Source organism: Mustelus asterias, chromosome 19 (assembly GCF_964213995.1).
Source record: "Mustelus asterias chromosome 19, sMusAst1.hap1.1, whole genome shotgun sequence".
Classification (NCBI taxonomy): domain Eukaryota; kingdom Metazoa; phylum Chordata; class Chondrichthyes; order Carcharhiniformes; family Triakidae; genus Mustelus; species Mustelus asterias.
In genome coordinates this window covers 45,606,733-45,622,851 of record NC_135819.1, presented here as the reverse complement: position 1 = coordinate 45,622,851, position 16,119 = coordinate 45,606,733, and the positions used below count along the sequence as shown (strand labels likewise).

Sequence of the window (16,119 nt, the reverse complement as noted above, 5' to 3'; positions counted from 1 at the left end):
TTTGTTTTCATAGAGTTATTTACATTGCCTTTATTATTTATAAAGCCTTCTCCAGGCTCTCCCCCATATTTGCTAGTTTAAATCAGTTCCAGCAAACATCTACTTTTATTCAAGCGACGGTTCTTGTATTAACTAGGGCAGTCAATTCAGTGCTATGATGCTCCCAGCTTTAAGCTTGGGCTTGAAGGAAATGTGGGCTGGGGTGTTATGTGTCTTCTATCGTACCTCAGCGGAAGCCAAGTTTCAGGGGAAAATGTGACCTGTCCTTATCTAACTCCTGGATGGTCACATTTTCCTGCAGGAAGCCTGAAGAGACATTGGAATCTGAACTTTTACGTGGATGATTGACTACTTTCCCTTGTGATTAGCTCTGGCCTATCCTCCAGGCCTGGTCAGGGCCAGTTGCCATGAGTTACCAACGAATCATTTCATTTACTCATGGGATGTGGGCGTCACTGGTTGGGCCAGTATTAATTGCCCATTCCTAATTTCCCTTGAACTAAATGGCTTGCTAGACCAATTAAAAAGAAGGCATTTAAGAGTCAACCACATTTGCTGTGGATCTGGAGTCACGTAGGCCAGACCAGGTAAGGACAGCAGATTTCCTTCCCTTAAAGCTATTAGTGAGTCTGATCGGTTTTTACAAAATCAACAATGGTTTCATGATCATCATTAGACTTTTAATTCATGATTTTTATTGAACTCAAGTTTCACCATTTGCTGCGGTGGGATTTGAACCTGGGTCCCCGGAATATTACCCGACAATTTGTTTCCCCTTCCCTTTCCTCTTCCACTGGAAAGCTTTCCCTCCTGTGGAGTGGTCAAGAGAGTCAACACTGCAGAATTGGGGAGTGAACCCTAATCTTTCCATTCTGTGGCATCAAAGTCAGTGCACCAATTATCAGAATCGTAATGCTGACTGGATACTGTGTGACATGCACTCTCCCTAACCACTTAGAAAAAATATTTTTAATTAAATCAATTTTAATTTTTCTCACGTATAAACGAGTTATTTCTCAGGTGATTCTACGTTCACCCTGCGTTTCATAGATGAGAAAGGCAGCTGTGAATCAACAAATAGAGATGTTTTTTTTTACCAGTTTGCATAACAGGGTAGAATTATAGGTGGTTGTGTATTAGCGAAAGGTTGGATGGCTATAGGTTAGTGATTGTGTGGCTGATTAACTGTGGGTGTCTGCGTGGGATGGATGAGAGACTGTGGGTTACTGAATAAACAAGTGACTGTGTGAATAAGATAGTGACTGCCTGCCTGGATGATGATTGTGTATGTGGGAGGTTTGTATTCAGCTGAATCCTCTCCTGGATTAACCATTACTGAAATCACAAATTTCTGAAATGGGGCTTAACTTTTTACTTGCAGGTGGGGCAAGATGGGTGTCACTTGTCTCCAATGTAGCCACGTAGGTGTTTGCGATATGTGTAGACAGAGAGACTATTATAAGGTGCCTTTACATCGTCTTGATACTGTCAGTTCCTGTCACATGGGTCCAGCTCAATCACATGTGACAGCTTTGACAATGGACGTGTGATCTTCACCAGATTAGTGTCCAGACAATGAGAATGAAAATTGTCCCCTCATATCTTCACTAACAAGACTGTTTATTCCTATACCTGCAGCTTTGCCTTATTTCATTCTTCTGGCAAAATTCTCATCCATGCCTTTTACGGCACGGTGGCACAGTGGTTAACACTACTGCCTCACAGCGCCAGGGACCCGGGTTCCATTCCGACCTCGGGTCACTATCTGTGTGGAGTTTGCACATTCTCCCCGTGTCTGTGTGGGTTTCCTCCGGGTGCTCCGGTTTCCTCCGACAGTCCAAAGATGTCCGGTGTAGGTTAATGGGACATGCTAAAATTGCCCCTTCGTGTCAGGAGGATTAGCAGGGTAAATATGTGGGGTTATGGGGATAGGGCCTGGGTGGGATTGTTGTCAGTGCAAGTTCAATGGGCCGAATGGCCTCCGTCTGCAATGTAGGGATTCTATTCTATGATCTGTGGAAACAGCTGTGTCAATGCTCTTCCATGCTGGCCTCCCACCGTGCACCCTCCACAATCTTCAGCATTTCTGCTAAATGTAGCTGGTTCCACTCCAAGTCTAGCTTGCTCATTGTTCCTGTACTTGCTAACCTGCTTTGGTTTCCCACCCAGCGAAGCATCAGATTTTAAATGACATGGCTCATTTTTCAAGCAATGGCCCTGCCTCAACCCAGCTGGACTCCCCAGAGAACCACAAATAAACCATCCTTCTGACTAGGCTTTTTTGCCTCCTTCCCCCACCGCTGTTTTCCTTCAGTGTCTGTCCTTTACTTCAAGGCAGCATTTGATCAATTAGCTCAAGCAAAATGGGAGTCAGTGGAAATCGGGGGGAAACTCTCTGCTGGTTGGAGTCATACTTGGCACAAGGGAAGAGGGCTGTGGTTGTTGGAGGTCAATGATCTCAGATCCAGGATGTCACTGCAGGAGTTCCTCAGGCCCTAGGCTCAACCACCTTCAGCTTGTTTCATCAATGACCTTCCCTTCATCATAAGGTCAGGAGACCTTATGAGTTCACTGATGTTTGTACAATGTTCAGCACTATTCATAAATCTTCAGATACTGAAACAGTCCATGTCCAAATGCAGAAGGACCTTGACAATATTCAGGCTTGGGCTGACAGGTGGCAGGTTTGTGCCACACAGGTGGCAGACAATAAACATCATCAACAAGATAGAATCTAACCATTGTCCCTTGACATTCAATGGCATTGCCATCGCTGAATCCCCCACTATCAACATCCTGGGGTTATCACTGACTAGAAACTGAACTGGACTGGCCATATAAATACTGTGGCTATAGGTAAGAGGCCAGGATTCCTGCAGCAACTAACTCACCTCCTGACTCCCCAAATTCTGTCCACTATCTACAAGGCACCAACTAGGAGTGTAATGGAATACCCTCCACTCGCCTGGCTGATTGCTACTCCAACAACAGTCAAGAAGCTTGGCAGCATTCAGGATAAAGCAGCCCACTTGATTGGCATCCCATCTGCAAACATTCAATCACTCCACCACCGATGCACAGTGGCAGCAGTGTATGCCATCTGCAAGATGCACTGCTGGAACTCACCAAGGCTCCATCAACAGCACCTGCCACACCCTTGATTGCCCACATTTAGAAGGACAAGAGTAGCAGACGCGTGGGGACACCACCACCCGGAAGTTCCCCTCCACGCCACTCACCATCCTGTCTTGGAAATATATCACTATTCCTTCACTATCACTGGGTCAAAATTTTGGAATCCCCTCCCAAACAGCACCATGAGTGTATATACACAACGTGGACTGCAGTGGTTCAAGAAGATAGCTCACCACCACCTTCTCATAGGGCAATTAGGGATGGGCAATAAATGTTGCCCTAGCCAGCAATGCTCACACCCCATAGATGAATGAAGAAACGACAGTGGAGCCTGGGTCCCACACACTCTAAAGCTGTTAGTCTCTTCCACCTTTCTTTCCAATACCTTCTTAAAACTCATCGAGACAGTCTTCTGCTTCCCTCCTCTTGGCTTGACATTTCCCTTAAGTGAATCAGCGAGACACTTTTGGAGTTTAAAAAAAAATGTTATGCTTTCACAGATGTGGGGGTCACTGGCCAGACAAGCATTTATTGCCCATCCCTAATTGCCTTTGGGAAGGGGCTATCCGAGTGAACATTATTGTTCTAGTGGAGGAAAATGAGATTCTGGTGCTTGTGAACATTCCTCGTTTGTTATGAAAGGAAAAATGCTTCAAGCACAGCCTTCACTGATGCTTGTCACTGTGTGCAACAATCTACCAAAATAGAGCAGAAGATGCCATGGACAATTTTACTTTTCGGCTTACTGTTTCTAGTTTTGCCACTGAGACAGATTACCTTTAACACTTTAAAAATGAGCTTCACTGCAGCCACTTGGAAAAAGAATAGCAGGTTTGTTACAGTGTAGAACACTGTAAGACGACGGGATCAGATATAAGGCACCAGAATAATCTGAAAACAATAGAGTACAGGGCTCATTTGTCTGTACAGTAGTCGGGTCATTTTGTACCATATCCAAGCTTAGATAATTCTCAAGGCTTTTTTTTAAATAAAGTTCATTCAACTTAAATTCCCATTGTCTTTATTTTCCCTGAGAATTTGTGCCTAGTAAATTATGTTTAGTAGCAACTCAAGTGGAATATCTATAATATATGGAATGTCTTGCTACAATACATTCACCTGAGGAAGGAGGGGCGCTCCGAAAGCTCGTGATTCCAAATAAACCTGTTGGACTTTAACCTGGCGTTGTGAGACTTCTTGCTGTGCCCATCCCAGTCCAATGCCGGCATCTGCATACCATTGCTACTATATGCATTTGTAAGTTATGCAATGCTTTTTTTTGGCACTCTGTCCTGATCGCTTTCTTCTGACTATTCCAGCATCCCTGCCAGGGGGAGTAGACCCTTGTAACACTGTTCTTTCGTATGTCTTGATGATGTGTGCTTGAGTATTTCCATTGCAATACCTTGTTGATCTTTTTTCTGTTATACAAGCTGCAAAACAGTCAACCACCACCCACAGCAATGTTAAAAAGTGACCAATGCTTCAGTGACAGAATGCTGCAATGTTCTTGTCTGATTCAAGATGTTCAATTTCTTAGTAATGCTCCTACCCATTTGTGGGATTCAACATTCCCTGATATTTGGCACATGCAGTATATTTTGCTTAGATAATTTCTCTTGGCACTGTAGGTATTTGCAACATTTCTGCATATTGATAAATGCTGTATGCGTCCTCTGTTGTATGGAAGGACTCAAACAGCATTTATCAATATAGCATAAATGTTGCAAATACCAGAATGACAAGAGAAATTGGCTAAGCAAAATTTACTGTAAAATTTATTTCCTTGAGAAAGGATATACTGGCACAGGAGACTCACTAGGTTGATTCCGGAGTTGAGAGGGTTGGCCTATGAGGAGAATCTGAGTAGACTGGGGCTATACTCATTGGAATTCAGAAGAATGAGGAGAGATCTTATAGAAACACATAAGATTATGAAGGGAATAGATAAGATGGAAGCAAGGAGGTTGTTTCCACTGGCAGGTGAAACTAGAACTAGGGGGCATGGACTCAAGATAATGGGGAGCAGATTTAGGACTGAGTTGAGGAGGAACTTCTTCATCCAAAGGGTTGTGAATCTGTGGAATTGCTTGCCCAATGAGGCTACCTCATTGAATGTTTTTAAGGCAAGGATAGATAAATTTTTGAACAGTAAAGGAATTAAGGATTATGGTGAGCGGGCGGGTGAGTCCACGAAAAGATCAGCCATGATCTTATTGAATGGCAGAGCAAGCTTGAGAGGCCAGACGGCCTACTCCTGCTTCTAGTTCTAATGTTCCTATGTTCTTATATGCCAAATATACTTGGAGCGATGGAGTCCTCAAACAATAAGTGCTCAAACAATCTTTCTATGATTTCTATGAATAAGTTGAATTCCAAACCTTAGTTGGTTCCTGACCTCAGTTGTGCTGCTCTGAGAAGTAAAAACCATTTGTGCCTCTATTGGGAGGACAAGGACTTAAACGGGGAGTAATCAGTAAACCACCCTCAAGTATTGCCTTGTAAGTGGCACAGAACAGTGTTCCAAGGACAACTTGCAACGTGCTGGGAAACAGCTTGTTTACCTATTCACATGCAACAACCTAGTGAAGCTGGAAACCAGAGGAGAATTAGGTAAATGCTCACTGTCTTCCTCTTTCCCAAAAATCGCAATCCTTTCAATGTGTATATATTAAAAAAGTATTTTCTCCAGTGTTATAGGAGCCCCTCTGCTTGATTGCAATGTGCTCACCTCAACAAAATTCCCTGGGTTTGAATCTTATCTGACCAGTTGCCTTTCCAACAGTTTTAATGGTCTTAAATCAAAATTTATCTAAACTCACAGAACAAAACCAGTGAGCACTAATTAGGATTAATATGGTAATGTAGAGAGTGGCAATAAGAGATAAGGAATGATAAACAGAACTCTGCTTTCAGTAAAGCACCTGATGTTGACATTGAAATTCAGCTGAAATAATTGTAGATGAAGTTCTGCACTGCACCTAAGTATTCTTGAGCAAAGACTCCGCTACTAGGATAATAGTTAGGCACAATGTGGTAACACTTCATTTTCCAGAACTGTCAGCCTCTGATGACAAGCTTTCATGGTCCAATACATTTAGTACTGAAAGAGTTGAATGTATGAAGTCTGCAAACTGTCACACAAATAGTGCATTAAATTTGACTATCGGTATTCTTAAAAGGAAGAAACGTTTGCGTGGAATTTGCTTTGTATGCAGCCTTTTCATTAAGAGAAATATCTAGTTGGCTATATTGTCAGTGTAATTTGAATAATTTAATCTGTGCTGTTATTTCACAGAGCTTTATGATCTAGGAGGCAATATATTGTAAACTCCGCAGATGTTATATGGTGCCATTATACCTGTGCGCACATGTGGGTGCTGTTTTGGGCATGGTTCTCTTCAGTTTTCTTTAAATTCAGATCTTCTGGAGTAGTCATTTTATTGCCTTGCTTTTGACTTGGGGATTTAGATGGCTGCTGTTGAGTAACCCCTTTGCAGGTGCTCAGTAACTGTTGCATGTGGCAGTGGCTTACAATTCAATACCATTTCTCATACATAGAAAAATATCCGATGTACAATAAGAATGAAAGGCATACAGCCCTCTAATCGGTAAGGAAATCAAGGGTTATGGGGATAAGACGGGAAGTGGAGTTCAAGATTATATCAAATCAGCCATGATCTCATTGAATAGCAGAGCAGACTCAATGGGCCGAATGGCAAACTTCTGCTCCTACACCTTATGGTCTTATGGACACTGAAAATGGGAAAAGAAAAGGGAATGGAAAAATTGGGATGTGCAAGTATGATTGAGGAGAGTTATAGAGTTATTTTAAAACAGAAGGAAGGAGTGAGACGGGGGTGGGTGGGGAGCTGGATAGAGACAGGAACCTTAGTGGGTGAATGAATTTCCACCAGTGGTGTAGTAGAATTAAGTAGTAATGTAGTGTCAGAAGAACAGAGGGGGTCTGTGCAGAGGCATAAGGGAGGAGAAAGTCACTCTGATAGTGTGGGGGCAAAGGCACGAAAATATTTGAAAAGAAGGAAGATAATTTTGAACTCAGCACTCTAAGACATGGGTTGCCAGTGGATCTTGAAATGTATGTGGATTATGGGATAGCGTAGGCAGTTACATGAGACTTGATGGGGGATGTGTTGGTATGGGGTGATATAAAATAGCTGGGCATTATGGACGTCAGGCCTTAAGATGATAAAGAAATGGGAAAACGGGTTATGCAGCAGGAAGAAAGAGGTAGGGTCAGAGGCAGGCAATATTGCAGGGCTTGAAGAGGAGGGTTTAGTAATCTAGTGGACAAGAAGGACAAAACAAAGTTGGAAACTGGGCAGATGACCAAGATCTCTGGCAGTCATGAAGTTTGGTTGAATTGAGATTAGAGGTACAAGAGGTGTACCTTTGATTGGTATCACAGCACAATGGTTAACACTGCTGCCTCACAGTGCCAGGGAGCTGGGTTTGATTCCCGGCTTGGGTCACTGTCAGTGCGGAGTCTACACGTTCTCCCCGTGTCTGCGTGGGTTTCCTCCGGGTGCTCCAGTTTCCTCCCACAGCTTGAAAGACGCGCTGTTTAGATGCATTGGCCATGCTAAATTCTCCCTCAGTGTACCCGAACAGGCGCCGGAGTGTGGCGACTAGGGGATTTTCACAGTAACTTCACTGCAGTGTTAATGTAAGCTTACCTGTGACACTGATAAATAAACTTAAACTTAAAGGCTGAAGAGGAGGGGTTCCAGGATGTGTCACTGAGGTAGACCTGAGCAAAAAAGGGAGAAGTGATTGGCAGCAAGTTAACCACTTGCATTGAGTGGAGGGAAGGGTTAAACTATGAGGAAGGACTGTAAAGGAGGCAGGAGTGGTTAGGGGTGTCAAAGGTAGCAGAGAGATCAAAGAGGATATTTGGGCAAGAAAAAAGGAAACATACACATGCCTTTTCAATATGCTTTTATTTCATTTAACCAATACCTTGTCAGCCAGCAAGAATACATCGTAGTGTTTACCTGCATCTTAGGATTTCAAAAGAGGGAGATGCAGAGATAGTGGATGGATTTTTGTTTGATCTTCCAGAATTCCACAAATTCTAGAACAGTTCCGAAGATTTGGAAGCAAATATAACTCTGCTAATTAGGAAAGGAGGAAGAGAGAAAGCATAAAACTGTAGTCCAGTTAGATTTGCATTAGTAGTTGGGAAAATGTTAGAATCTATTGTTAGCAGGAGCAGGACACATAAAATCATCATCGTGTTAAACAGAGTCAACTTGGCTTTATGAAAGAGAAACCTTGTTTGACAAATCTGTTACGCTGGATGGGTGAGACGTGATATAATTGATATTGAAGTATCTAAAATCCATGAGGACTTGACAGGCTGGATGCTGAGTGAACATTTCCCCTGGCTGGGGAATCTAGATAGGTTTTTGGATACCTACCCACGACAATTTGACATCAGGAGCTGCAATTAATTGCCTTAAGGCAAAACGTCTGCCCCTTTCTCAGGAGGCAGGTTCACCTGAGAGAGCTGCCGGCCAATTGAATGCTCGGTAGCTCTGTAATCTCGGCAAGCCCCTCAGCACCTCCAAACCCACTGGCAGGGGAGCATTCCATCCAGCCCATTAATCTTTTCCCTGAGTTTATTGTTTGCAGCTTGAAAGAAGTACTATCCTGTCACAGTGATCACATCATGATCATTTCCTCTCATTATTGCTCTTTTCCCTATCCTTTTGCTGGTCCAATGCTCTTTTCCATTTATCTACAGATCACATTTTGAATGTAAAAACAATGAATATTTGGCATGTGCTGAAAACAATTCTAGGTATATGGTATTGGAACTTCTTTGCCTCATTACCACCCGCCACCCCTTTTTCTTTTGACTTGATTTTTTTGCCCATCGGGTACACACACTTGACCGGCCCAGAAGTGCTTCTGACCACGGCCAGCCTGGGACACGATTTCACACTGGCTGGCCAGTGAATAGGCTTCCAGCATGAAATGCATGCTGGAAAAGGCTCAGCAATGTTGGAGAGGGCAGGCACCATGAAAAGGGAGGGTGATGGCTGCCACTGCTGATGTGCTGCCTCAGGAGGACAGCCACTGTGGAGCTGTCTCAGTGAAGCTGCAGACCTGTAGAAAGAAACAAATAAATTTTGATGGAAAGCCTATGCAAAGTGTGTCCAGGCATCACATTCAAACACAAACTTCAGTCCCCAGACACCTTTTCAAATTTTATTTCAGTCTTGACATTTCATCCCACCCCCCCCCCGCTGGATTGAGGTTGCAGCTGAAACCTAAAGGCTGCCTGGACGATCGGCCAACCGTAAAAGCAGACAGGCCACATAAAATTGCGTTAAATTGGCCCCTTAATGGGCTAAATTGCCTGCTTGATTGTCAGCAGACACACTTCTGACTCATCCGCGCCTGCCCAAGCAATGTAAAATTCTGACGATGTGTTTCTATTTACTTGTCTCCATTTTTCCACTCTCTTACCATTCCCTTCACTCTGAAAGTGTGTGAATGTAATCAAGGAACATTAATAATCACTAGAAGTTCAAATACTTTCACGTACAGAATGGTATGGGGACTGCACTGCCCCATGGAGCAGCATTACTGCGAACTCCCATCGATTAGAAGGGTGGCACGGTGGCAAAGTGGTTAGCACTGCTGCCTCACAGTGCCAAGGACCCGGGTTCGATTCCAGCCTCGGGTAACTGTCTGTGTGGATTTTGCACGTTCTCCCTGGGTGCTCTGGTTTCCTCCCACAGTCCAAAGATGAGCAGGTTAGGCGGATTGGCCATGCTAAATTGCCCCTTAGTGTCACAAGATCTGTAGGTGAGGGGAATTAGTGGGGTAAATACGTGGGGTTATGGGGGTGGGGTGGGCCTGGGTAAGATGCTCTGCTAGAGAGTCAGCGTGGACTCGATGGGCTGAATGGCCTCCTGCACTGTAGGGATTCTGTGATTCTAGTAGGGTGTGCCATTTCCCTCTTTTCAGAATTTGAATAGCAGTTTTGTAGATCTGGGAGTGGATAGCTGATCTTGTCTATGTCAATTGAAGATCAGATTTCCAGGAAGATACAGGTATTTATACAATGTACATGTTTAAAACTCCCTGGTCGGTACCTCCACCAGCCTAGATCCTTATTTTTGTTTCCAAGTATCAATCACATCACATTTTAAAAAGAATACAGTGAAAATCAATTCTTCATCTTGGAAAACATTTTCTTGGTTCATTTATGTGATCATTTAACATGCAACTTCTCAATTCAAGGATCATGTTCTATAAAACTTTCTGGAAGTTTCTAGATGTTGGATTGAATGGACTCCTTAATCTGACAGTGCAATCCCCCTATCATGGGATGTCACAAACTGTGTCTGGCTGTGGTTTCGGAATAGGCAAATCCAAGAAACTCCCATTGAAAATAACTGAAAACAAAATGAGAAAATGTTAACTGAAACACGTGACCCTATTTTTATATTATGTAAGTAAGTAAATTAAAGTGCGAAGAAATTGGGATAGTTAACACAAAATGACCTAATCACATTGTTGTCACCAGGGTGACACAGTGGTTAGCACTGCAGCCTCACAGCACCAGGGACCCGAATTCAATTCCAACCTCGGGTGATTGTGTGGAGTTTGCGGCGTCTGCGTGCGTTTCCTCCGGATGTTCCGGTTTCCTCCTACAGTCCAAAGATGTGCGGGTTAGGTGGACTGGCCATGCTAAATTGCTTCTGAGTGTCAAGGTGATTAGCAGGGTAAATATGTGGGATTATGGGGATAGTGCCTAGATACGATTGTTGTCGGTGCAGGCTCGATGGGCCGAATGGCCTCCTTCTGCACTGGAGGGTTCTATGATTCTGTAATATATTCATTTGTAAAGCACTAATGCAGCTTATAAACGAGCTCTCCACAAAATCTACCCTGGCTGTCGTTTACTTCCACTTATTTCTCATGTGTAATAACATGTCCAATTTAAAGAGGCATCCTTAACGACATTGTTTGCTTAGCAACAGGTGATGGCTTATGGAGGACTATCAGTTAGTGACAGATCACACTCACTATGGCTTGGCTCTAGTCCAGCTAGTTAATTTTAATGACCATATGTTCACACCATAAAAGTTATCCATTGTTTTGTAATCTCTGTTGGAAATTTCAGGCGGTTTACAGCAAGAGCTATAATTACAATGTGTACATGTCTCACAATTCTTTTGGATGTTCTGCCCAGCCATAATGAAATGCGAGAGAGAATGTATAGCGTTAATTATTTTCTTCAACGCTTCCTGTTGAATGAACCAATTTTGCAAACACATCTCTGAGGCTTCAAGTCTTTTGTGGATTGTTAAATGTTGTATAATAGTCCAGCTAAAGGGAATTGTGCTTCAGAACTGCTTGAACTGAGTTCAAGGATTTTTTTGCCTCCCCCTCTGATTTATCCTTTGTTATTTGCATTGATGGTTAACTGCAAACACTGCGATTCAGACATTCATGGTGAGCGTGTCAGTTAGTTCTGTTGCTACCACCGCTTTTCAAGATTGCAGCAACATTTATGCATCTGCAATGATTAAGCTTTTTTTTCAAACTGAGAAATTGTGGGTGAATCACTGGCATAAAAATTTAATGAGCCCAGATTGAATGAATTGTTTCATTTGCTGAATGTCCAGGCAGCTCTGCAACAAAGGGAATAATGTCCAAACCAGCTGAATAATATCACCAAAGTAGCGGCTGCCGTAATGGTGGGTAGTCATCTCCTCATTATTCGAGTGTGTCCAAGCTGTAAGTGACTTCACCATCCTCTGCGGGTCCTCATGATTGAACGAGCAGTTTGTATTGTACGCTGTTAGTGTACGAAGTGGGGGGAGTAGCGGTGAAACATCTGCAGCTGTGCCACCTCTGGCCTTCCTCTGGGCATTCTGAGTGTTCCAAATCTGGCATCCTCAGAGTACACTGAATGAACCACATTTCTGTCCTTGCTGTGACATGGGCCAGTCAGCTGCAGTGTAAGCCCAAGAGGAAAGATCCGTAATGCTGAAATTTGTAAGGTTTGATTTTTGGGCTGTCCTTGTATTGTCTGCGCTGATAATGTCATTCGCCCTGAGATATTTTCCACAGATCTGCTTGGGAATTCTCTCGTCATCCATGTGGGAGAAATGGTGGGAGAACTTCAAAGTTGAAGTTTCTGGAGAGTGGTCGCCATGTTGTTGAGGCCAGGTTATAATAACACAAAGTGCTTTATAAAATATTGCACAAATTTGAATTAGCTGAGGTGAAAGTGCAACATACAGTAATGATGCAGGATGTTACGAGAACTGACACTTGGGGTACCACAGGTATTCGAGACATCAGTGTATTATGCCATACTCATTTAGTTCCTGATCTGGAGGAGGCGATGGAATAGTGATATTACCACTAGACTATTGATCCAGAAACTCAGCTAAAGTTCTGGGATCCGGATTCGAATCCTGCCATGGCAGCTGGTGGAATGTGAATACAATAAAATATATCTGTTAATAAGAATCTACTTATGACCATGAAACCATTGTCGATTGTCGGAAAAACCCATCTGGTTCACTAATGTCCTTTAGGGAAGGAAAACTCCCATCCTTACCTGGTCTGGCCTAAATGTGACTCTGAGCCACAGCAATGTGGTTGACTCTCAACTGCTCTCCGAGGGCAACTAGGGATGGGCAATAAATGCTCGCCAGCCAGCGATGCCCATGTCCCACAAATGAATAAAAAAAATCTCACAACATTAATGTAGCCAGACACTATGCAGAGGCCAGGCATCTCTTCAAGGGTGAAATCATAGAATCATAGAAACCCTACAGTGCAGAAGGAGGCCATTCGGCCCATCGAGTCTGCACCGACCACAATCCCACCCAGGCCCTACCCCCACATATTTTTACCCGCTAATCCCTCTAACCTACACATTCCAGGACTCTAAGGGGCAATTTTTAACCTGGCCAATCAACCTAACCCGCACATCTTTGGACTGTGGGAGGAAACCGGAGCACCCGGAGGAAACCCACGCAGACACGAGGAGAATGTGCAAACTCCACACAGACAGTGACCCGAGCCGGGAATCGAACTCAGGACCCTGGAGCTGTGAAGCAGCAGTGCTAACCACTGTGCTACCGTTCAAGGGTGAGAGAGGAGGCTAAATGCTTACCCTACACTCGGCCACTGTTGTGTTTCTGGAAGGCAATCAAAGCTAGAATTCAGATGTACCCCTTCCATCTCCAGACTTCTGGGGATCTGTGCTAAATAATAAAGGCTATGGGCGCTCACAGGAGGGTAAATCCCTTCAAAAACATACAATGAGTAATAGTTCTGCACAATATTGTTGAGAGGCTCTCCCACGCAATTCAATTTCTCCACAGATTAATAAGAAAAAAAGAGAGTGTAATAAAGTGTTTGAAGACCTTCTGTGACAGTTTTAACTTTCTTTTGTTTCAGCCCAAGCAAAGAACTTCACTGATCTCGTCGCAGGAGGTATACAGGCCCAGTCACCTGTATGATCAGTCAGAGGTCAGTTCATCTGCAGGCTATGCCAGTGTTAACACCACACCTCCCATTAGCCCAGCCAACTACTCCATTGGATCGATAGAGGGCAGTGACCTGATAGGTAAGACAATGCTGAGGAAGATGTAAAAGATGTTCTGTCTTTCTACTTTAACTTCTAATCAACAATAAGTTGCATTTATACAATGTATTTACTTTTACATGCTTTATGGCTACCCACAAGTTTACTTTCATGGCAAATTCAGAAATATACAAAGGGAGTGGTTGGTAAATCGAACTGCACAATAAGCACTCGTATAACTTAAAAGAAGCAGTTTCAAATGCACTGTCAAATCTGAAAGGGAACATGTACTATCTGGTTTGGAAGTCAAGCGATTTCAACCAAGTGAATTATCTAATAGGGTCTCACGATGCTTTGTACTGTATGATCCAATGTCACTGAATCATCAATAAAGTAGCCTCACAGCAGCTTAAAGGTTATCGTGTTCGGTGTCAGCTGTGGTTCAGTGGCAGCAATCTTGCCTGTGCAACAAGGTTGCGGCTTGTGCCCTGTTGCAGAGACCTGAGCACAAAGTTTAGGCTGGCATTCCATGCTGCACTGTCCGACGCGCTGCCTTTCAGGTGAGACAATGATCAAAGGCCCTGTCTGCCCCAGGAAATAGATATGGCCCCATTCGAAGATGAGCAGGGGAGTTCTCCCAATGTCCCAGTGACATTGTCCCTCAACAGCATCACTAACACAGGTTATCTGCCCATTTATATATTTATGTATATATATATGTATAGACTAGGCAACATTACAACAGTAAGTACAGTAGGGCAAAGTACTTCTTTTCCAGTGAAATGCTTTGGGATATCCTGAGGTTATGGAAAAGGCTTAATAACTATGTTCTTTCTGTCTTTTTTGATTCCATATTGCATACAATCAACAGTGAAACAAATCTGTTGCCTAATATATCAGCTAATAGCACAAAAAGTGAAGAAGGTGGAAAGTTTATTTTTATTTCAAGTCTGAAGCGGATTCTTATATGAAAATAAGGTTTGTTTGCTGTAAGTTCCCAAACTGCAAGAAAGTAAGCCAGGATTTTTCTCTCTGGTCCAGTCCCCAGTGTGGCAGGGTGTACTCTCCATCTTACTGAATTTGTCATGCTGACGCTGGCTAGTTTTGCTGGGACATGGCCGCCTCTATTTGTTCAGCAGGCTCCCAATGTCACCTAATGAAAACGAACCCAACAGGAGTTCAAATCCAGGATTTCCATTTCACCCTAAGAAACGCTCCCTTCAATACCACAACTCAACCAAGAATGCAGTCATAGAATCATAGAAACCCTACAGTACAGAAAGAGGCCATTCAGCCCATCGAGTCTGCACCAACCACAATCCCACCCAGGCCCTACCCCCATATCCCTACATATTTTACCCACTAATCCCTCTAATCTACGCATCCCAGGACACTAAGGGGCAATTTTAGCATGGCCAATCAACCTAACCCGCACATCTTTGGACTGTGGGAGGAAACCGGAGCACCCGGAGGAAACCCACGCAGACACGAGGAGAATGTGAAAACACCACACAGACAGTGACCCAAGCCGGGAATCGAACCCAGGTCCCTGGAGCTGTGAAGCAGCAGTGCTAACCACTGTGCTACCGTGCCGCCCCAAGTCCTTCAGGCATCAATTCTGCTATCACACAATTGGAATCACAAGGGACCCTGTCTGCATTATGTGAGTCTGCAGGAGTAAAACATTCCACGATATACAAAAAGGGGCATAATTGTAAGATCGCAATTGATTTATCAGGTTTGTGCATCTGTGTCCTTCAAGAATCTCTTTCACCGTGACATGTCGCTTGAACTGAGGTCAAGGATTTTTTTGCCTCCTCCTCTGATTTATTCTTTGTTACTTACTTTAGTGGCTAATACATAGCATGAAAAGAACTGTTTGTATATTGATTCACTCTGACTGCCTCGTGGTCGTGGTATGATCATATATAATAATAACATGTTTACATCGCGCCTTTGACAAAATAAAATGTCCCAAGGAGTTTCACATGAGCGTTGTAAAGCAAAGTTTGACATTGAGCCACAGAAGGCAGTTAGCCAAAAGCTCGATCAAAAAGGTTGGGTTTAAGCAGTAGTTAAAGGGAGGTAGAGGGGGAGAGATTTAGGGAGAGCTGAGGATCTAGGCAGCTGAAGGCAATGGTCACGTGATTAAAATTGGGGATGCTCAGGAGACCAGAATTAGATGAACACATATCTGCGTTGGAAGGTTATGTGGGTGAGGACATCACATTAGATAGAACAAGGCCATAAATTGAGGTACTGATTGAATGTAGTGTCCGTGACCCTGGGTAATAGTTGGAGGGGATATGTCTGAACTAAGACATGGGCAGCAGCATTTTGGGTGACCTCAAGTTCACAGAGGCTTAAACATGGGACGCAGGAGAGCATTGAAATATCCA

At 43.5% G+C, this 16,119-nt stretch overlaps 1 protein-coding gene across 5 annotated transcripts in view; it reads left to right on the top strand.

Annotated features, from left to right (window-relative positions):
- The window catches only part of anks1b (ankyrin repeat and sterile alpha motif domain containing 1B), a 591,188-nt gene that overhangs the window by 416,822 nt on the left and 158,247 nt on the right, over nt 1–16,119 (top strand). For all 5 annotated transcript variants that reach the window (XM_078235473.1, XM_078235472.1, XM_078235471.1 and 2 more), the window contains one exon: nt 13,594–13,762. In XM_078235473.1, the coding sequence (XP_078091599.1) occupies nt 13,594–13,762 (169 nt within the window). The remainder of the gene's footprint in view (nt 1–13,593; nt 13,763–16,119) is intronic.